Source organism: Saccopteryx bilineata, chromosome 4 (genome assembly GCF_036850765.1).
Source record: "Saccopteryx bilineata isolate mSacBil1 chromosome 4, mSacBil1_pri_phased_curated, whole genome shotgun sequence".
Classification (NCBI taxonomy): domain Eukaryota; kingdom Metazoa; phylum Chordata; class Mammalia; order Chiroptera; family Emballonuridae; genus Saccopteryx; species Saccopteryx bilineata.
This window is the reverse complement of record NC_089493.1, coordinates 196,712,637-196,734,851: the sequence shown is the minus strand read 5'-3', so window position 1 is coordinate 196,734,851 and position 22,215 is coordinate 196,712,637. Positions and strand designations below refer to the sequence as shown.

Genomic DNA, 22,215 nt, shown 5'->3' with positions numbered 1-22,215 from the left:
GACGATGCCCGGCTGAGCTCTCAGGGAGCCGCAGTCAGGATGGGCCGGGCCAGGAGGACAGATGGACAGGCCCTTCAAGAAGCTGGACTCAGGCCCTGGCCGGTTGGCTCAGTGGTAGAGCGTCGGCCTGGCGTGCAGAAGTCTTGGGTTCGATTCCCGGCCAGGGCACACAGGAGAAGCGCCCATCTGCTTCTCCACCCCTCCCCCTCTCCTTCCTCTCTGTCTCTCTCTTCCCCTCCCGCAGCCAAGGCTCCATTGGAGCAAAGATGGCCCTGGCGCTGGGGATGGCTCCTTGGCCTCTGCCCCAGGCGCTGGAGTGGCTCTGGTCGCAACAGAGCGACGCCCTGGAGGGGCAGAGCATCGCCCCCTGGTGGGCATGCCGGGTGGATCCCTGTCAGGAGCATGCGGGAGTCTGTCTGACTGCCTCCCCGTTTCCAACTTCAGAAAAATACAAAAAAAGAAAAAAAAAAAAAAAGAAAAGAAGCTACACTTGTCTCCTGCGGCTTCCAGCCTGCTGTTCCGTTTAACACAGCAGAGCGGTCATGTTTGCCACAGGGCACCAATTCCCAGGAGAAAGAAGCTTGTCCAGCCAGCTGCCCCTGCTGGCCTGTCCCCAGGATGTGCGGACGGGTGTGGGAGCAGGACACCCACACCTCCCCGCCTCCCACAGCTCAATCAGAACGGGGCCTCCCGGGCGAACCACCAAAGGGCCTCCCCAGGCTCCCAGCGGCCTCTCTGGGCCCTTTGATATTTAAATCGTGTCTGTGGCACAGGTATCTGCTTATCCCTCTCTCCTGAGATGGCAGTGCCTCTCGCAGCTGATTTGCATTGTATTTGCATCGTATTGTCTCCACTCCAGCTCTCCGCTGAGATTGACAGGCAGGCAGGACTCTGGGCCGTGGGGAGCCCTGGGGGTGGGGGTGGGGGAGGAGGCAGCCCTTTGTGAGTGTGTGGAAGGGTTTCTGTGCCAGAGGGAAAAGCAATTTTCCTCCTGCGGTCCTGCTGCTGTCCTCTGGCCGGTCCCACGGTCAAGCTGACGGGAGACAGGTGAAGAGGAGAAAACTATGATGGGGGCTCCTGAACAGGGGACCCGGGGGTCACAGGCTGTCCTGGACCACCGAGAGGGAGCGCGCGGGGTGCGCAGCTGGGGGAGAAAGGCCACCCATTCGCCAGGGGACGCAGGGGGGGGGGAGGCCACGGACAGACCTGGCAGTCTTTCCATCGGGATTCCCGTCAGCAGGGGAGGGGGAGGGGGAGGGACGGATTCTTCTTCTGTGTTTTGTTTCTTAAAAATATATAATAATAACCAGCTTAAAATAACACCCAGAAAGGGCATATTTCAGGGTGGCACGCTCTGATTCCCCTCGCTCGCTGAGAACATTTTCTCACTGCAGTGCTGAGGTTATGGAGACCCCACGTCTGTGTGAACAGGAGAGCTGGCTACGTGTTGAGCTACACCAGCGGGAGGTCCGGGGGGCCTGGGCTGGACAGCTGTCCCTAAGGCAGGACAGAGGACTGGAGCAGGGGACACAGGCGTGACTCAGGCAGTGGGAGGGAGCTTGGGGTTTGGAAGGAGGCTGGCGGAGCGGAATGCCGGGGCGCACAGGTGGGGGCGGTGAGGACGACCCCCTCAGGCGTGCCGTCAGGGAAGAATGAAGGGGTCAGTTCAGAACCCCGGGGTGGGGGTGCACAGGGACCTGACGGAGACTGAGAGGACTTTAGTTTCCAGGGTGCAGGGCACGGCCAGGGGCAGAGGTCAGACCAACCTTGCCCCGCCGGGGAGCAGAGCAGAGCAGAGCCACCGCTGATGCCCGGAACGGGCCAGACCCTCGCCCACCAGAAGTCACCCTCCTTTCGTGACCGTCACCTGAGTGTCTAAAACCAAGGGCACGAGGCCCTGGCTTGATCATTCATTCATCAAACTCAGACGTGGCTCTGACCTCAGTCCCTGGAAGAGAAAGTGACGCCCCTCCTCATAGGAGGGGGCGTGGCCCCCCAGGGGGCCTGGGGCTCAGGAGCCCCTCTGGGCGGGGGTCCTGCTACCTACGTGGCCTCCGGTGGAGAGACACAGACCCCTCTGCTGTTCGGTGTGGGTCTGTCTGTGGGGGTGTGGTCCCACTTCGGGGCTGGGTCCCTTCTCTGCTGGGCACCCGCAGGAAAGAGGGGGCGGTCAGCCCGTGGCTTCCTCAGCCGGGTAGTGTGGGCAGGTGACCACAGTGCCCGCTAACCTGCCTCTTTGGCCTTGGATTTCAGTCCCGGGAGAGCCTCCCCGCTCCGTCTTGGTGACGCCCCACACCACGTCTTCCGTCCTGATCCAGTGGCAGGTAAGCCCGGTCCACACGGGGCCCCGTAGAGCAGCACGCGCCCGCCCTCCTCATGGGGCCTGTAGAGTGGCACGCGCCCGCCCTCCCTCCTCACGGGGCCCCGTAGAGCGGCACGCGCCCACCCTCCACGCATCCACGTCGCGGCGCTGGGCGCAGACACGGGCCCACCGGGGTCCCAGGTCGGCTCGCTGATGGGGAGGGAACGTCCAGCTGTCACTCGCACAACAGTCAAGCCCGGCTGTCCACACACAGAGTGACCTTGAGCTCTCTCTCTAGGAGGGCTCCCAGGGTGTCCAAGCACCGAGGCACCCCCTGTCCCAGGTCACATGGAGGTGGCGGGCAGGGCTGCCGTGGACATGCCAGACTGTCCCCAGGGCAGAGGGTCCGTAACCTCGGGGGTTTCTCGTGTATAGAAACCACCTCCGACCAGGCAGTCTCTGTGGGGCCACAGTGACCCCTCACTCTGACTCCTCTGCGAGCAGCTGTCAGGCCAGGGCACGGCCCCCAGGGAGCAGAGGGCTGCCCGGCCCCAGGGCCAGCCCCGCAGAGGAGGGGGAGCCGGGGTCATCTCGGTGCACAGCAGGGCCAGCCCCGCAGAGGAGGGGGAGCCGGGGTCATCTCGGTGCACAGCAGGGCCGCCGCTGGTCCAGGCTGTGGCCACTGATGCCTGCGCAGCAGAGCGCTCGGCCAGCGTGGGGAGTCTCTGAGGCCAGGGTGGGGGTACAGCCCCGAGGACAGGGGAGCAGTGCTCACAGCCGGAGGGTCGAGGGCCCGGGAGGCAGAGAGTGGGCGTGTGGTCTGTGCTCAGAGCCCCGTGCGCGGGGAGGTCCACCGAGGAGTGGCCGCAGGGAGCTGAGGTCGAGAGGGCAGTCTGGTGGGCGTGAGACTCCTCCTGGTGGACGAGGCCTCTGGGAGGCGGCCAGCTTTGCATCTGACTCAGCGGAGGGGAGAGGGGACGAAGGGACCCACGTGGGGCCGGCAGCCCGGAGCAGACCAGGGTCCGAACTTGCCAAGGACAGCAGGGGGGCCGTGTCAGGTGCAGCAGGCCGGCACGAGAGAGGACTGGGGGGCTTCCTCTGTGAGGGGGCAGGGGCGCCTGCAGCCCAGACAGGGCCCCCAGGGAGCCCATCCTGAATAGAAGGCGCCTGGGTGTGGCAGTGGCCTGGCTCCGCAGACTGGAAACAGAGCACGCTGAGACCCCCCCAGGCTGGGGCCCAGGAAGGAGAGGGGATGAGAAGGCCCAGCCGGGAAAGCTCCCCAGCTGTGGAAGCCCTTGGGGACCCGCCTTCGGGGGCCACACAGACACCTGCCTGGGCGTGGCCGGCCGGCCGGAGGTGCTGGAGGGAGGTCGAGCTGAAGACCCAGTGTGAGTGCTTCCTGAACCGAACAGCCAGTGACTGACTGGCCACCACGGGTTGGCCTCCTCCCTTTGGGTCACACACTGACCTCAGTCCACAAGGGCAGCGAGCAGGGTCCCAGTCGGCTTGCACCACCAGAGCAGGGGTGACCCCTTGCCACTTCTTGTCGGCTGCTACAGCCTCCCGGAGGCGACGGGAAGGACCCTGGGAAGATGACCACGAGACCCCTCCAGTGAGACCACAGGCTCGCCGCAGCGTGCGGATCTGTGGTTCTGGACAGGACCACACAGCGCCAGCTGGGCTCCCAGCCAGCCTCCGGGAAGCCACGTCCCCTGAGCTCATCCCGGAGCCGTGGGAGAGCAACAGAGGGCCTGGCCTTGCCTCGTCCCGGAGCCGTGGGAGAGGGACAGAGGGCCCGGCCTCTCCTCGTCCCGGAGCCGTGAGAGAGGGACAGAGGGCCCGGCCTCTCCTCGTCCCGGAGCCGTGGGAGAGGGACAGAGAGACCGGCCTCGCCTCGTCCCAGAGCCGTGGGAGAGGGACAGAGGGCCCGGCCTCGCCTCGTCCCGGAGCCGTGGGACAGTGACAGAGGGCCCGGCCTCGCCTCGTCCCGGAGCCGTGGGAGAGGGACAGAGGGCCCGGCCTCTCCTCGTCCCGGAGCCGTGGGAGAGGGACAGAGAGACCGGCCTCGCCTCGTCCCGGAGCCGTGGGAGAGGGACAGAGGGCCCGGCCTCGCCTCGTCCCGGAGCCGTGGGACAGTGACAGAGGGCCCGGCCTCTCCTCGTCCGGAGCCGTGGGAGAGGGACAGAGGGCCTGGCCTCGCCTCGTCCCAGAGCCGTGAGACAGTGACAGAGGGCCTGGCCTCACCTCGTCCCGGAGCCGTGGGACAGTGACAGAGGGCCTGGCCTCGCCTCGTCCCGGAGCCGTGGGACAGTGACAGAAGGCCTGGCCTCGCCTCGTCCCAGAGCCGTGGGAGAGGGACAGAGGGCCTGGCCTCGCCTCGTCCCAGAGCCGTGGGACAGTGACAGAGGGCCTGGCCTCGCCTCGTCCCAGAGCCGTGGGACAGTGACAGAGGGCCTGGCCTCACCTCGTCCGGAGCCGTGGGACAGTGAACAGAGGGCCTGGCCTCTCCTCGTTCCGGAGCCGTGGGACAGTGACAGAGGGCCTGGCCTCTCCTCGTCCCGGAGCCGTGGGACAGTGACAGAGGGCCCGGCCTCGCCTCGTCCCGGAGCCGTGGGAGAGGGACAGAGGGCCCGGCCTCTCCTCGTCCCAGAGCCGTGGGACAGTGACAGAGGGCCTGGCCTCACCTCGTCCGGAGCCGTGGGACAGTGAACAGAGGGCCTGGCCTCTCCTCGTTCCGGAGCCGTGGGACAGTGACAGAGGGCCCGGCCTCGCCTCGTCCCGGAGCCGTGGGACAGTGACAGAGGGCCCGGCCTCGCCTCGTCCCAGAGCCGTGGGAGAGGGACAGAGGGCCCGGCCTCTCCTCGTCCCGGAGCCGTGGGAGAGGGACAGAGGGCCCGGCCTCTCCTCGTCCCGGAGCCGTGGGAGAGGGACAGAGAGACCGGCCTCGCCTCGTCCCGGAGCCGTGGGAGAGGGACAGAGGGCCTGGCCTCGCCTCGTCCCGGAGCCGTGGGACAGTGACAGAGGGCCCGGCCTCGCCTCGTCCCGGAGCCGTGGGACAGTGACAGAGGGCCTGGCCTCGCCTCGTCCCGGAGCCGTGGGAGAGTGACAGAGGGCCCGGCCTCGCCTCGTCCGGAGCCGTGGGAGAGGGACAGAGGGCCTGGCCTCGCCTCGTCCCAGAGCCGTGAGACAGTGACAGAGGGCCTGGCCTCACCTCGTCCCGGAGCCGTGGGACAGTGACAGAGGGCCTGGCCTCGCCTCGTCCCGGAGCCGTGGGACAGTGACAGAAGGCCTGGCCTCGCCTCATCCCGGAGCCGTGGGAGAGGGACAGAGGGCCTGGCCTCGCCTCGTCCCAGAGCCGTGGGACAGTGACAGAGGGCCTGGCCTCACCTCGTCCCAGAGCCGTGGGACAGTGACAGAGGGCCTGGCCTCACCTCGTCCGGAGCCGTGGGACAGTGAACAGAGGGCCTGGCCTCTCCTCGTTCCGGAGCCGTGGGACAGTGACAGAGGGCCTGGCCTCTCCTCGTCCCGGAGCTGTGGGACAGTAACAGAGGGCCTGGCCTCACCTCTGCAGGCCCCACTGTGGCCTGGGGCGGCAGTGAGCCTAAGAACCTGGCTGCAGCTTCCTCCGTCATCAACAAGGAGGTCAGCGGTGGCTGCCAAGGGCCCACAAGGTCTCTGAGCCAGGGCCTTCAGGCCTCCCCACCTCTGACTTGTATCAGAATGGAAATTCCCAACGTCCACCAACCCCATCGGCCAGAAGAGCGGTCCTCAGCACTGTGCTGCCTTCTCCTGGAAAGTTAGCGTCGCCCTGCGAGTGTGGGGCGTGGCACGTGAGTAACCGGACGAGGGCTGTGGCTGGCTGCAGCCTCGGCTGCCAGCCCGGCTGCCCTGCCTCCCGACGCTGGGGGCTCCGAGCCCCCCGCCCCCGGCTGCGCTTGGACGGCTCTGTGCGGCTGCACCAGCGGAACTTGGCGTACATGTCCGTCAGCTGTCCCCTTGCGAGCCCGATAGAACAAACTAATCGCAGGAAGCCCAGAGCAGGACGAGGTCAACACGACGTAGAAACAGATGCCTGTTCACTGCCAGGCAACCGACATACCCGTTAAAATTAGAGGCAATTTACAAAATCACAGCAAGCTGGACAAAGAGACAGCGTTTCAACACAGATGCGCGTTCCAAAGGAGACGTTTCACCTGGAAGTCTCTTCTGCAGCTTGACGGTGATTGGTGTAAAAGTGCAGACACCGCCCACCATTCCGAGGCTCGGCCGCAGCCTGTCCGGAGGTCGGAGGACCATGGGTCCAGGCCTCTCCTGGGGTCCAGCTCCGCGTGGAGTCGGCGTTGGAGCCAGCTAGTCAGAGATTTCCAGCCTGTCACTCAGTGTCATCCCCCGTGGAGTGCAGATTTCTGCGAGTGGGCTTTGGGGTTTTCCTAGCAGAGAGGACGCCCTCAGCGTCAGGTCCCATCACACGCGGTGGACTCGGCAGAGGCGCCTTCCTGGGTGCGGCCAACGGGGGCGGGGCAACAGGGCCTCCTCGGACACGCCCCGTGGTCCGTTCCTCTCCTCACCACCTGCTCTGTCCCCCGTCCCGTCCCCGCAGAGGACCAGCTCCGGGGTGGGGAGCCCAGAGCAGCCGGAGGGGAGTGAAACGGATCCCACATCGTGCATTGAGCTCTTCGAGGCGTTGGTGGGAAGGTGGCAGAGGGGGAGCAGTGAGCCTGGGCAGAGGGGTTAGGGGTGACCCCTGCACGTGTCTGCGGGATGAACGGACCTCCCCCGGGTGAGAGGCAGGGAGGGGAGCCAGCCAGCAGGGCTCAGAGGCGGGACAGCCCCCGTGCCCCGAGGGCAGGCCTGTGCACCAGGCTCTCGCGAGCCCTTGTGCTCCCTGAACCCACAAGACTTGACCCCGTACGCTCTCCAGGGAGCGAAGTCGGGACAACTGGGACTTGAGTTCCAGCTGTGCCTTGACTCGCCACAGGACCCTGAGCATGGAGTTGGGCCTCCCTAAGCCCCAGGCCCCTCCTAGAGGGGGGGGGGCAGGCCCTGGCCTGTCTGGGAGAGCCCCCTGGCCTGAAGGAGTGCAGTTCGTCCTGGGAGTCCAGCCTCCCCCAGCCCTGGGCCTCCTGCGTCCAGCCTGCGGACTGCCGGACGCCGCCCTCCTCCTCCAGGGTCCGCCCCCCACTCCCATCTTCCGGCTGCTGTGCTGGGTGACAGGCCCAGACACACTTCAGCCAGGTCCTCTGCCTTTTAACAGAGAGGCTTTGCAGATGGAGAAAAACAAACCCTCCCCACCCCAGCATCGTTAGCAGAATTCCTGAGGCGCCATGGGCAGAGGGCAGACGTTTGCAGGAAGGGCTCCCAGTTCCCATCAAGCATCTGCCCGTACAGATGGCCAGGCCGGGACGGGATTCACAGAACAGGGTCACCCTGGGCTCCACTCACGCCCACACGCACTGGCAGCGCCCGCTGGGCCACGGCCTGTCACCGGTGCCACGGGCAGGAGGACGTGGATGACCCAGACGGGGCCTCACCTTCCGGTCTGGGTAGGACCAGAAACCGTCAGCCACGGTCGGGGGCTGGGCCAGGACAGGAGGACAGCTGTGTGTGTGCAAAGGGGACCTTCTGTTTGGAGTCAGGACAGTGTGGTGCAGGCGCGGGTCGAGCCCGGGAGGCTGGGCGGCCAGCAGGAGCCCACAGCGCAGGCGGTCACAGATCCAGGACCTCCATCCAGAGCCTGAGCGCAGCCCGTCGCTTCTAGAACCCTCCGTGCGTCCCGCAGAGCTGCGTGTGGGATGCCTCCCAGGTCACCCAGAGTCACAGAGGCCTCTTTCACGAATGACAGGCAGGTTTATTCCAAACTCTAGGAGGAGACGGTGTGGTTGAACGCCATTCCGGATCTGTGCGGGCCCCGGGGTCTCCGTGGGGCTCAGGAGGGCCTGCCCTGCCCTGCCCAAGGATGACACCGGCCTCAGGCCTCAGGGAGGCGGCCCGCTGGGCTGCGCAGCCCGTCCCTGCCTGGACGGCCCCTGCTGTGCGGTCCTCAGGGAGCCTGCCGCCAGGGCCCCCACACTTCCGCCGTGCCGAGCACCGGATGGCATCCAGGGCCTGTCAGCCAGTGCAGCCCCGGCTCCCAGCGCGCAGCCTGATGTGGGGACACGAAGCCCCATCGGGGCCCCAGGGACTCGGGGTCTCTGCCATCTCCCGTGCGCAAGGGGCTCTTCACCTGTGCGTCCCAAGTGAGGCCCCGCAGCCTGGGTGCCCGGGATGAAGGGACAGGGAGGGGCCCCCCGATGGGCCACGCAGAGCCGGGCCACGTCCACAGTGCCCTCAGAGCTCCGGGTGCCCCAGGCGTGGGCAGCCTCCTCACCCTCCTGCGACCCGGGCCCCAGTCCCCCGGGCTCCGAGAAATGCCCCACATCCCGGCTCTGCACCTGTGCCTGGGGGTCCCCGCCTTCCTCGTCACGAGGGTGGCACCCGCCCTCTTTGTCCTTGTAAACGACGGGGAGCCATGGATGTGAGCGGGTGCCTTCCTCCTGGGTGTGCGGTCACCTTCCGAGGGCTGACCGTGGCGATGTATTGCAGCCTCCGCGGGACGAGAGCCTGAACGGCCTCCTGCAGGGGTACAGGATCTACTACCGGGAACTGGGGTCCGAGGCGGCCTCGGCCACCGAGTCCAAGACGGCCAAGACCCCCTTGGCGCTACGGACGGAGCTCACAGGTGAGCCGGCCGCCTGGTCAGCAGGGAGGCCCCGGGCGACCGTGGGCGTCTGCTCACGGGGGGCTGGGGCGCTGGGGGCCCGGGGTGTACAGCCAGATGGGCGGGAACAGAGAACCCCGAGTCTGGGGCTGGGTTGTCTCCCACGCCTGAGCACACCCCTGGTGTCCTTGCTGACGGCCGGCCAACTGTGAGCGTCCCCCTGGGCCTCGTAGCAAAAGCAAAGCAATGAGACCAAAGGACCCGGACGCGGGGGGGCTCGCTACCTGGTCACTGCGCCCTGGGCGTGTGGTTTGCTCGTGTCCTTCAGGGCTCTCACTCGAGCCCAGGTGAGCCCACCACCGGACCTGCCCAGGGAACTGGCCAAAGTCACCACCCGGGCGAAGCTGATCACGCGTCCTGTCTAATGTCGTGCCAATGGGACCCTCTCGTCAGAGGGCGAGCAGGTGGCCCGCGCTGTGTCCGGTGGGGAGCCAGGCTGCTGCGTGAGGCAGCGGTCACCGCAGGGCCGAGGGCAGTGTGGTGGCGGGGGGGGGGGGCACGGCACAGCCGGTTCTGCAGCGCGCCCCCCCCCCCACGCACTGACCGCCCTCCTGCTCTGCCCCCCGCACAGCCCACAGCAGCTTCAAGACCGTGAACAGCAGCTCCAGGCTGACCACGTACGAGTTAACACGTGAGTGCACGCCCTTCCGGAGGGGGCCCCTGTGCCCGGGGGGGGGGGGGTGGCAGGCGGGCCGAGGGCCTCGCAGGACAGAGCGGAAGCTTGGTCTCAGTGGCCGAGACTTGTGGACCACCCCCTCTCAGACGCTGCTTCTTGTCATGTGAAAACCCCCAGGCAGGCAGGAAAGGAAACTTCTAGAAACAGGCTGGGAAGGGGGACTTACCAGCTGGTTTTCAATTTGGGACAGAGACTCAGATGGAGCAAGATCTCCTCCCTGCTCCCTGTGACATCTGTTGACATGTCACTGCTGTCCCCACCATGTGGCCAGGCTCTCTCCTGTGGCAGAGGGGCCGTGCCGCTGCCCCCAACTGCAGGATGGAGGGCTGCCCAGACACTGCCCAGGTCTGGGCAGGGACGTGTTGGTGACAGGCTGGCCGGTCCCCCCCAGGCCTCTGTGGAAGCAGGGCTCCCTGTCCCCGGGGCTGCTTGGGGTCACCCTCCCCCGCAGTGTGGCGCAGAGAGGGGCCTTCTGAAAGGGAGGTGGTCCCAGCAACCCGACCCGTCTCCACTCACCTCGCAGACCTGAAGAAATACCGGCGCTACGAGGTGATCATGACAGCCTACAATGTCATCGGCGAGAGCCCGGCCACAGCACCCGTCGAGGTCTTCGTTGGCGAGGCCGGTAAGCCCGGGGTGCCCACCCCGCAACCCGAGGCTGTGGCACGTGGCGTGGCCCGGTCCTCTCGGAGGTCAAGCAGTGTCCCTCATCGCTGGCGATCCTGTCGCTGGTGGGGTGGGCGGTGTGCAGACCACGGGCCCGACTAAGGATGGCAGTGTCCCGACCGCTGGAGGGAGTAGTCAGGGGCTGCTGGGGGACCCAGGGTCTCTATTTAGCATGTGGGGTGGGTACTGCTATCTCCGTGGGGGGTCTGGGTGTGGGGGTGCCTCGTATCTGGAAGGAAAACGTGACCACAGGGCAGCCAGCCATTCCGGATGGAGGGTCCCTCTCGTGGCCGGGGGAGGACCCCAGGACTGTCTCCGCACACCTGTCCTTGCTCAGGAGCTCGGGCCCCGCATGCAGGTGTGCTGCACCCCCCACCCCCGCCCGGACGTGGCGTGGCTCCCGGGCTGAGGTAGCACAGACGCGTCCCTGCCGCCCGCCTGCCTCTCAGCTGCCATTGTCCAGCCTCAGCGCGTTGCTCTGTCCTCAGTGCTCACGCTGCGGAGAACGTTCCGGAAGGAGCATGCCCGTGCCTCCGGCCTTTGCCCCCACAGCCCACATGCCCACTGTGGTCTCATCTGACCGCAAGGCCTCCAGAAAATAACACTTAGGACAGTTTCCCGTCCCTCACCATGCGCCCGGTCACGGCAGCCGGCCCCATGGACTCACACGAGAACCGGGACTGGGCTCTGCGGGTACCTCGCAGGTCTGGGTGCCCACGGGCAATCACTTACCTGCTCGGACGCCGGCTTGGTGTGGAGGAGAAGGCTGGGCTGGCCGTGGGCAGCTGGGGTCCCGGTGCCAACTCTGCCCTGGCTCGTCTGTCCGCTCACAGGATGAGTGTCCAGGAGGTTCCGGGACCACAGGGGGTCAGTCTTCAGCGCACAGACGATTGGGACACCCCCCCCCCCCGTCTGCGGACTGCCCTCGCCCGCTGCAGACAGTTACTGCCCGAGACGAAGTCCTTGTCCCGGGACCTGGGGGCTCTGACCGAGTCCTTGTGTCTGGTGGCGGCTGGGGGGTGTTGCTCGAGCCCCAGGAATTGGTGTAGATTTCAGGCGGCAGGACCCAGTCTCTCTGTCACAGGGTCCTGGTGAAGATTGGGGGGGGGGGGTCTGACCAGGTGGTGGCGCAGTGGATAGAGCATCAGACTGGTATGCGGAGGACTCTGGTTCAAGACCTCGAGGTCGCCAGCTTGCGCACAGGCTCATCTGGTTTGAGCAAAGCTCACCAGCTTGAGCCCAAGGTCACTGGTTCGAGCAGGGGTCACTTGCTCTGCTGTAGCCCCGCGGTCAAGGCACATATGAGAAAGCAATCTAACGAACAACTAAGGTGTCACAATGAAAAACTGATGATTGATGCTTCTCATTTCTCTCTGTTCCTGTCTGTTCCTCTCTCTCTCCCTCTCTCTCCCTCTCTCTGTCTCTGTCACACACACAAAGAAAAAAAGATTTGGGGGGACCGAAGGCGTGGGAGGTGCCAGCCACGTTAGCGGCTTCCCTCCGGTCCACCGGAGCCTCAGGGTGGGGACCCGTGTGTTCCTGGTGGCAGCCACATCTGCCGAGCCTCGGAGCCACGGCCCGGTTTTAAAGGCAGAAAGGGCTCCCTGTCCAAATTCAGATGGTTCCATCTGTGGAGCCGAGATGAACCTGGCAGGGCAGAGGATGCCCAGATAAGCCTGAGGCAGGTCTGGCCAGGCCAGGAGCCGTTCCAGCCCAGAAAGTGACCGAGTCAGCCAAGCACTGGGCCTGGGCCTGGACCAACAGCCCAGACTCATCTGACCTGAGATTTCCCGCGGGTCTGGGTTTTAGGAGGAGAGGCCCTCTGCCTGGTCAGCACGGGCTCTGTGGGCCCCCAGGTGTTCCTGGACACGCAGGCGGAGGACCTGGTCAGCACGGGCTCTGTGGGCCCCCAGGTGTTCCTGGACACACAGGCAGAGGACCTGGTCAGCACGGGCTCTGTGGGCCTCCAGGTGTTCCTGGACACACAGGCGGAGGAGAGCGGTGGGGCCATTGGGGGTGGGGGTGCGTCTTTGTGGGCCCCCGGGGAGGCATCTTGCTCCAGGCAGCGAAGCAAGGTCAGCCTGTCTCACCCTTTAGCCTTCTGCCATGAAAAGTCATCGTCGTACAACTTCCCACGTGGGACTCGGACTGAACCCCGAGGTGGGACGTGTCCCCAGTTCTGGGCGGGATGGGCTCCAAGGTCAGGCGTCCTCTCGGTCAGACAGAAGCACCCGCAGGGCGCAAGGCCTCAGCCCTTCGTGCATTCAAGCAGGGGACCCTCCGAGGGGTCCAGCCAAGGTCCTGCAGAGGGCCCGACACACTGAGGCAGCGAGGGGCGGGGTCTGCCCCAGGGGTGAGCTGGAACCCCCGGCCACAAAACCTCTGGAACCACTGTCTCCACCCCGTGCGCAGCCCTGCCCACAGATCCTTCCAGAACTCACGTCTCACCTGTCACTTCCTGTCTCACCCCTCCCTGGACCCCTACTGCCAGCGTGGGAGGTGAAGCTCGCCCCACCTGAGCCCGGACCATGGGACCCTCGGTCCCTGCAGCACCCCCCACCCTGCCCGCCTTCGCTGTGACCGCGCCTGGTTGTCCCAGCACCAAGTGTCATCCAGGCCCAGCCCGGCGCCCCCGCCTGCCCCGTGTGCTCACGGGCTGCCCTCGCCTGGACCGCCGCCTGCCCTGGCTGCACAGAGCCAGGAAGCGTTGGTAGACAAGCGACATTCTTGGTAACCTCACTCCCATCAACGCAGGAAGGTTATGGAGGACGCACAAACGCCTGGTGCTCTGTCTGGAAGGGGTCCCGCCCGTCACACAGCCCAGAGTCCCAGCCCCTGGCAGGTTCTCCGGATAACCTGTGGTTGGCATACTGGAGGCGGACCATGGCCTGAGTGCCCACTCTCGCCACCCGCCGGGCCCAGAGGGAAGAGCCCCCTGAGGAGCACGCTCTGGACAGGGGTCTGGCCAGGCCTGGGGGAGCTCTCCAGGGTCAGCCCCCAGGGGAGGGACCCTACTGCAGGGTCACAGAACCCAGTGCGGACTGAACTTGGCAGGATGAGCAGACGCAACCACCCACACGGAGGAGGGCGGCACCATCTACATGTGTCTGCTGGGCTGTGTCACACGCCCAACACAGCAGAGGCGCTCTGACCCCCAGTTGTCCCTAGATGCACCTGAGCGTCCCCACACCTGAGCGTCCTTATACCTGAGCGTCCTTGTACCTGAGCGTCCCTGTACCTGAGCGTCCTTGTACCTGAGCGTCCCCACACCTGAGCGTCCTTGTACCTGAGCGTCCCCACACCTGAGCATCCTTGTACCTGAGCGTCCCCACACCTGAGCGTCCCCACACCTGAGCGTCCCCACACCTGAGCGTCCTTGTACCTGAGTGTCCCCACACCTGAGTGTCCTTGTACCTGAGCATCCTTGACACCTGAGCGTCCTTGTACCTGAGCGTCCCCGTTCCTGAGCGTCCTTGTACCTGAGCGTCCCCGTTCCTGAGCGTCCTTGTACCTGAGTGTCCTTGTACCTGAGTGTCCTTGTACCTGAGAGTCCTTGTACCTGCGCGTCCTTGTACCTGAGCGTCCTTGTACCTGAGTGTCCTTGTACCTGAGAGTCCTTATACCTGAGCGTCCTTGTACCTGCGCATCCTTGTACCTGAGCGTCCCTTGTACCTGAGCATCCCTGTACCTGAGCGTCCCCTCACCTGAGAGTCCCCACACCTGAGCGTCCCTTGTACCTGGGCATCCTTGTACCCAAGAGTCCCCACACCTGAGCGCCCCTCTCCTCCCTGCAGGCGTGTAAACTCTCTCCGTCAGAGCACCCGAACCCTGTGCTGCTCCGAGCCCTGTCCTTGCTGCCAGCAGAGCTCCAGTGAGAGGCCAGCAGCTGGTCCCACAGGTCCTTGGCGCACTCGGGTCTGGCCCATGATGAGCACAAGTGAACACTGAGATCCAGCATTTATGTCGGGGCCTACCCCTAATTCAAGCCTCCCTGAGAGCCCAGAATGTGGGGCGCAGGCTGGTACCCCCACCCCGAGGATCTCATGCTCGTCAGATATATGAGTTACCTAATGCTGCATAACAAATCAGCCCAACGCAGCTGCTTAAAACGGCACACACGGGACCTCAAAGTGCAAATTGGGACCCTGGGCACAGCTGAGCTGGGCCTCTGCTTTGGGCCTGTCCCAAGGGGCCAGCGAGGGCTGCCCCCTCCCCTGGACGGTGGACCAGGGACGGGTCACTCCTGCGCTCACTGGTGTGGTTGTTGGCAGGACTTGGCGCCCTAGGTGGTTGGACAGAGTTCCCCCTGAGTGTCTCGCCTCGTGAGCCTCTCCGTAGAAGGTGTCACGCAGGCCACCGGCCTCCTTAGAGCAAGCAGCTGACCCAGAGCTTGAAGCTCGCCGTCCAGGGCCTTTCCCATGACCCCCCAGCCCCCGTCCTGCAGCCGGCAGCACCAAGCAGTGACTGGGGAACCCTCTCTCCAGCCGGTTTCCTGGTTTCTCTCGCCACGTGTCCTCAGCGTAGCTTTGTTCTGGCTCCGCCGGGAGGGAGGAAGAGGCAAGACAGGTCAGAGGTCGGAGCTCGGACAGAGGGAGGGACGGAGCGGGAACGAGAGGTAGCCGGTCTGAGCCGGCTCCAGGAGTCCAGGACCATGCAGGACCTTGAAGCCCCTGCCCGCCACCTGCCCCAGATTTCCGCGGGGAGGGGACCCCGCTCAGAGCCAGGCTGCCTGAGTTGGCATACAGGTCGGAATCACACAGTTGCTGAGTCACGTACATGTCCGGGCCTCAGTCTTCCCGTCTGTGTAATGGGGCAGCGATGGGTGAAGGGCTTGCAAGAGTTACCCGGTTATCTGGCACGAAGAAAACACCGTCAGCGCCACCCTCAGTGTCACCCACCTCCCACTGGTGGACGGTGATTGTCCCAGCGGCCGGCACACTAGGTGTTGCCATCGCCGGTTTTGCCGCCGGGCCTCCCCAGGGTTCTGGAGAGCTGGGTTTCAGGGTGGGGAAGGGTGATCCGTGTCTCTCGTGTTTAAACTGTGTGACCTCGAAGGAACTGCTTTCAGTTGCTGAGGGCGGTCCCACCGTCGGTCAGGGGCCCCCTGTAGGGGACGGCAGTGACTCGCCTGCCTTTCCTCCGCCGGCTGGTGAGAGTCTGCCCGTCCCTCTCTTTCCTGCGCTGAGTCCACGGTGGCTCTGTGTCCGGTCCTGACTAGTCCCCACGGGGCTGACCCACTGAGACCCATCCAGCCCTCCCGTGTGACTGGGGAAGCCCCCAGAGGCCGCAGAACCACCCAGACCCGCGGCCTGTCTCCAGGTGCCCCGCCTAGGGGGACAGCGATGTTGACAACTGTTCACTGAAAAGGTCAACCATGTTACAGAAGTCTGTCTCCTGTTGACTTCGACAGGAAACCAGGCAGTATCTGACCAGAGAAAGAGAGAGGGGGTGAAAGCAAATGCGTAGATATGTAAACTTTTAAAATCATGGAGAAATAGTTTATTTCATTATATCAAAACATGAACAGGGACCCTCAAAGTACCTGTTAAAAACTTGCTCGGCCCAAATAACGAATCCCTGAGCAACAGAATGTGGACATGGAAACCCAGCCTGGCCCGGGGCCGCTCCAGCGGCAGGGCGACCATCTGTCCCTGCGGCCCCACGGTCAGCTGCCCGCTCGCCCTCGACCCCACGTCCGGCCCGCGCTGCCCCAGCCCATCGCCACAGAGTGATCCTCGCTGTTTATCTCAGGGCCAGATGTTCTGTTCATCTTCCGGGAGAGACCCACGTCCCCAGCCAGAAATGACCCCCCTGGCCCCCGGGCCCGGTCCTCCTGCTCCACCTTGAACTGTGGTTTCTGTGACCTCCCTCTCTCGCTAAACTTCTCCTTCCCCTCTCTGCGTCCACGGGCCCTCAGCCCTCGAGGCCTGGGGCCTGGTTTGTCATTGGGAAGCTGCCGCGACCTTGTGCGGTGACAGCAGATGGCCCTGTCTCAGTGGCCGCGGCGCGGGGTTTCCTGACACACTCAGCCCGTTTGTTTCCCAGGTCGCTTGATGGGCATGTTTCCTTGTCCTCCCTCGCGGCCTGAGCACCCCGGTGCCTGTGCGGCTTCCTCGCCTCGTGGCAGCGGGCCTGAAACGCTGAGGAGAGAGGGGCCACCGCTCAGGGCCCCGACAACGAGCCAGACTGGCCGGGGCCGTGGGCACGCCCTCCACTCACCAGATCCAGAGTGAGTCAGGGATGGTGTCCCGAGGCTGCTTGTTGACCCGCCCGATGCTGGGTGACGACAGTGGGCAGCGAGCCTGCGCAAGGGCTCCGGTGAGACAGACAGCGAGCGCTCAGCCGGAACGCCGGAAGAGTCCAGACGATTCTGGAATCCCGCTAGAACCACCAGGGGCCGGGTGTTTCTCTGTCGCGGACTTAGCGAGCTCTCTCTGCAGCAGCATGGCGGTCCCGGGGGGGGGGGGGGCACGTGGCCCCTCCGAGGACTGTGGGTCACAGCCTTGTGACAGCCTCCTCAGCCTTGACATGACGCACCCCGAGGGGGTCTGCACAGTACCTTAACCTGCGCTTCTCGCCTCCCGTGCAGTTGGAAGGCAGTCTGTGCATGGGCGGTGCCGGAGACCGCTGGGCCAAAGTGCTTTCTCAAGTTAATTTCTCGCGTGTTCAAAAAGCATGCTGACCCGGTCCCAGTGTTCTCCTGACAGCACACGCCAGGGTAGGAGGACAGAGGATGAGGCGTCCTCGCCCGTGGGCTTGCTCACAGCGGGCGAGGATTCCCTCGGGGTCACAAAGGGCGGGGATCTTCCTGAGCGTCCCTCCGTCCCCTGTCCTGAGCGTCCCTCCGTCCCCTGTCCGCCTGCAGACCCGCCCCTCCAGGAGCCAAAGCGAGAAGCTCAAACCCTGCACGCTCCGCTCTGCGCTCACGTGCGTCTCTTCCCCGCGGCTGTTGGTGGCACAGCCGGTGCCGCAGGCCAGCGAGCAGCTCGGGGACAGCAGAGCACGGGGCTCGGCCGCACCGGAGGGCACGGGGGCCTCTGTCCAGCACGTGTCGGCTGCCGTGCAGCGACGCGCGGGGGGCCCCCCTACCTTCCGGGGGAGCTCCCTGCGGACCCCACGTCAGGGGCGCCTGCCTCCTGCCCCAGCGCCGTCTCAGGCTGGGTTCCTGGGTACCATTGCCGAGCAAACCTTGGAGGTGGGCGGGAGGGGGGAGGACCACACACAGATGGTTCTCGCCGGCCACCCGGGTAACAAGCCGCGCTCAATTTTGCCTTTCGCGTTTTAATTGTGCGACAGTCATTTCCGCCGCAGAGTCGCCGACGGCAAACATGCCGAGGACATTAACTTTATTTATGTTTTGGATTATTAATGTGACTGTTAAAATTCCTCCAGTTAGTTTTGATTGAATTGTTTTTTTGTGTGATTCTGTTGTTTAATGGAGCGGTAAATAAGAATTTCTGATAATGAGGCCAAGCATCTGTCACAACAACCTGGTGCGGGTTATTAACATTTCCATTAGCGCGGGGTGGGCAGCCCGAATGCGGGAGCCGCACAGTTAGAGCAGAATAAATGTTGGTGTCAGGCTGAGTGGGTGTTAATTACTATTTTATTCCACACGGGGGGGGGGGGGGGGGTTGCGGAGGGAGCCGCGGAGAAGGGGAGGCGCAGGAAGGTCATTCTCTTCGAAAAGGCTTCCCGGGGAGCTGGTGTGCCGGGCTGTCTCCCTCCGCGGCGACTGCTGTATGGTTTCCGTTTACGGGCTAAGAACAGACTGAAGGCCGAAGGCGGTGCTCCCGGGGCCGGCGGGCGTGGCTGCGGGAGGTGAGGGGTCCAGCGGCGGCCCCAGGACAGTGCAGGCTCAGCAGGGGTCTTACGAGGCTCGCCCGCCTGGGAGGAGAGCCGGGGCAGCCCCAGGGGACAGACGTTGCCACCCCGGGGGCTCGTGCAGACTCTGTGTTACATCCTGGCTTCCCAATGGCCACCGGCGGAGGTGACAGCCATGACATCCCCCTAGGTCCCCTTCCGCCTCCTGCTCCAGCTCAGCACCTGGGGGTCTCCCCAGGACGGAGGGGAAGGAGCAGGAGTGGGGGGGGGGGTGAGGCGCTTCACCGAGGAGCCTGTCGAGGTGAAATGCATGTCACCGTCCCTCCTGGAGGGCCGGCCCTGCGTCTGCAGACGGACTCCATCCAGGACCCGGAGATCCGGATGAGTGACGGGAACAGGTGCTTTCCTCCTCGACAGGCTCCATCATCGGGACCTTCCCATCTGCCTTCAGCACCCCACGCTCCTCCCCCTCACGTCACGCGCCCCACGCTCCTCCCCCTCACGTCACGCGTCCTTGGACCCGTTCTCGCCCCGCCCCAAGCACGTAGACCCCGCATCCTCTCACTCTAACGCCGTGTCTCGGGACCACCGTTTTCTTTGTGATTGTCCGGATTTTATTTCGTGCGTTTGAAAATGTGATTCCAGGCGGGGTCCGCAGTGTCCCCGGCACAGGGCTAGAGCCCCCCCTGCCCCCTGTGAGCGTGCTCCCAGCTGCCCTCCTGTCCCGCTCTCTCCCCAGCCCCGGCCATGGCCCCGCAGAACGTCCAGGTGAGCCCGCTCACGGCCAGCCAGCTGGAGGTCACCTGGGACCCGCCGCCGCCCGAGAGCCAGAACGGGAACGTCCAGGGCTACAAGGCAAGGCCCCCTCGCTGGGTGTGGCTCCTCCTTCCAGGGCTCCGCATGCGGGATGGGGCGGGGGGTGGCTAGACCCCGGGGGGAGCCTGGGCCCACCCCGCACGGCAGTCCTCTGGCTCCTGTGGCCGACACACGGCTGACCGGCAGCCTGCAGAGCTGCGGGCCACGCGAAGCACCAGGGGCAGGCTCAGCCCACCTTGCCTGTGGGCCGGGCTTTGCCTGAGGGCCTCCCCCTCCCAGGCCTAGCCCCGGAGCCCCTCCCCCGCCCACACCCCCTCCCCACACACACACCCCACACACACACACACCCTACTTGGGGAGCCTCCGAGGTCTTTGCCAACAAGGAAGCATCACTGAAGGAGCAGGCTCCCCACCCCAGTTCTTGATTCAGGAGGTCCAGGGTGGGGCCCAAGAATGTGCAGTCCTGACAGGGTCCCCCAGGGGGCATGGGTCCTGGGCATCCCACTTTGAGAGCCTTCGCCACCACCACACTAAACCGTTACAATTCCACGTGAACGAAAGACTGCAGAGATGGGATAACAGAAAGGCAGCAGGCTGGACCCAGAAGAGTTCTGGGTGGTCCGTGAGCGCAGAGGCGGGTTCTTCCGGGCAGGAAGCCCCTCCCCTCGGTCCGTCTCTGCGTGGAGGGCTCAGAAGCCGCCCAGGCCCCACACAACCGTCCCGGAGAAAACGGGGGCTGCCGCTCCCTGAAACTCCCCACTCCGGCCCCAGAATGGATTTACTTTGTCTGATCTGCTGGAGGCCGGGCTGATCGGTCATCAGATTCGAGGGGCTAACCCATCCTGATGGCTATTGAGCCAATGAAATGTCCATTTGAAAATGATTTCTGTAGGTGTTTTATGAAAATAAACCCCTTCGCCCCATGGCAGGGCTGTTACAGGGATTAACGAGGCACGGAGCGTCCCGTGAGCTCGGAGCCAGGGCACCATTTGTGTGTGTCCAAATTCTGTTTCCTCATTTCCTTAATGATCAAGACATTGAACTTGGCTGTCGATCTCGTGAGGAGGGGCAGTGCCAGGAGGGAGCTCGTCGGGTCAGTTCCGAGTGCAGAAGCCGGCACGGGTCTCCCAGGTGGACATGGCCACGCTCACCCAGCTGGACTGCTCCTGCGTGGTCAGGAGAGCCGACCTGGGCGCTCTGCCCTGCTCTCACCCGTGGACAGCTGCTCTAAGGACCTGGCCGCATTCAGGCCGCCCAGCCAAGGTGGACCGGTGCCTCGGCATTATCTTTGGGCAGCCCCGGGGAGCACGGCACGGGCAGTGGTTCCTCGGCCAGCCATCCAGGGAAGCATTTCTGGCGACTTCTGCAGACCTCTGTCCTGGACATCAGTTCCCCCACGGGCACGCAGACGCTCTGCGCGAGGAGGGAGGTGGGGGCCAGGTGCAGTGTGGCCTGTCCCCGCAGGGCCGAGCGCCACCTGGCCGTGTCCACGTTCGGTTTCCTTGTTTTAACCTCCAGGGTGGGGCCACGTTCATCGGAGGCCCCGAGGGGGACCCGGGAGCTCAGGGTGGACGCCGGAGGTCTGGCCGCAGGCTGAGGAGGTGGACAGGGTCTGTCTCCCTTCTCGCCAGAAGCCCCGGGGAAGGGGAGAGATATGAGCGAAGACACCAGCAGCGCCAGCCCTGCAGGAGGAAAGGGGACTTCCTGGTGGCTGCAGGACAGGGTCCCCTCCGTTCTCAGATCCCCCGTGTCCCCACCAGCATCTGGCTCGCTTAGGCAGGGCTCACGCTGCAGATGGACCACCCAGAAATGCCGGTCACCTGCTCCTCACACACGTGCGCAGCCTGGGACCTCCGCCCAGGCACTGACCTCATTGTCCCCGGCCCCCCCTGCAATTCCACAGGAGCAAGGCCCCTCCCGCTCAGCACAGCAGAGGCAGGGGTGCCGGCCCCACTCACGGCGCCGTCTCCCCGGCCGGCAGCTGGAAACAGCGGGCGGGCCCCCTGGCTGCGGTCCGCTGTGACCTCTCACCCCTCCCAACAGGTTTACTACTGGGAGGCTAGCAGCCAGAACGAGACGGAGAAGATGAAGGTGCTGTTCCTGCCGGAGCCCCTGGTGAAGCTGAAGAACCTGACCAGCCACACCCGCTACCTGGTCAGCATCTCCGCCTTCAACGCCGCCGGGGACGGGCCCAGGAGCGAGCCCAGGCCGGGGCGCACCCACCAGGCCGGTAGGAGAAATGGGTGACCGTCCCCTCTGGCCTCTGCCGGGCCCTCCCTCGGAGAGCAAGCCCCCCCCCATCTCCACGTCTGCCGCGCTCCGCTCTGCCTGCGCTGTGGGCCTGGGCACGGAGGAGCTGGGAACCCATGGACAGGCTGCCATGCTGGGCTGGGCTCCTGCGTCCGCCTGGGCCTGGCCTCGACCTGGTCACGGGGCGCACCGCAACCGTTAGCCGGGTGTGAGTGAGGCATGCCTGTCTCCACAGCCCCCCGGGGCCACCAGAGGGACGGGGCCTCCTTCGTGACCCGCAGGACACGTCCCACCTCTTACTGGACTCACCAGCTAGCGTGTCTTACCACTGGGGAGCGTGCTGTGTGTGGGGTGAGCCCTGAGCCCAGGCCACAGTCTCGGGCATTCGCTGAGGCTGGGGCCGCAGAGCCCCTGGGAGCAGCTCACCAGCGGTCTCTCAGACACGCCCGGGCCAGGTCCAAGGGCGAGGAGGGGGCTGAGCCGCCGCTGTCACTCACAGGCCACAGGGCCGGTTCTGAGAGAGTCACCCCTCTTCAGTGCTTCTCAGCCTTGCCTAGCGGCCTGGTGACCATTGTGGAGCCGGTCTTGTCTCCCAGGGGGACATGAGGACCAACCCCACCCAGGGCTCCCCGACCTTCAGCGGGGTCAGCCCGCAAACGCCCTCCCGAGATGATGCCTCCCCTGGGGATGGCCGCTCCCGAGCGTCAGGCTAACCGTGGGGGACGTGGCCAGCCTGCCCGGACTGCTCCCTTCGGCCTCACCCAGCAGCTGAGACCGGCCGTGGGTGTGGTCGCTGAGCTTGGAAGGACACGGGCAGACCCGAGGGGCAGAGAGGAGGGGCATGGCCTCGTCAGGGCACGGCAGGCCTGACGGGTCACAGGCCAAAGGGCCCCGGGACTGGAGGGAGGGCAGAACAGCCCCTGA

At 65.2% G+C, this 22,215-nt stretch overlaps 1 protein-coding gene across 1 annotated transcript in view; it reads left to right on the top strand.

Annotated features, from left to right (window-relative positions):
• Positions 1–22,215, top strand: part of SDK1 (sidekick cell adhesion molecule 1) — a 771,944-nt gene that overhangs the window by 714,384 nt on the left and 35,345 nt on the right. The window contains exons 32-37 of the mRNA XM_066273473.1: positions 2,254–2,324; positions 8,885–9,020; positions 9,631–9,690; positions 10,259–10,360; positions 18,965–19,080; positions 21,085–21,271. Coding sequence (XP_066129570.1) covers positions 2,254–2,324; positions 8,885–9,020; positions 9,631–9,690; positions 10,259–10,360; positions 18,965–19,080; positions 21,085–21,271 — 672 coding nt within the window. The remainder of the gene's footprint in view (positions 1–2,253; positions 2,325–8,884; positions 9,021–9,630; positions 9,691–10,258; positions 10,361–18,964; positions 19,081–21,084; positions 21,272–22,215) is intronic.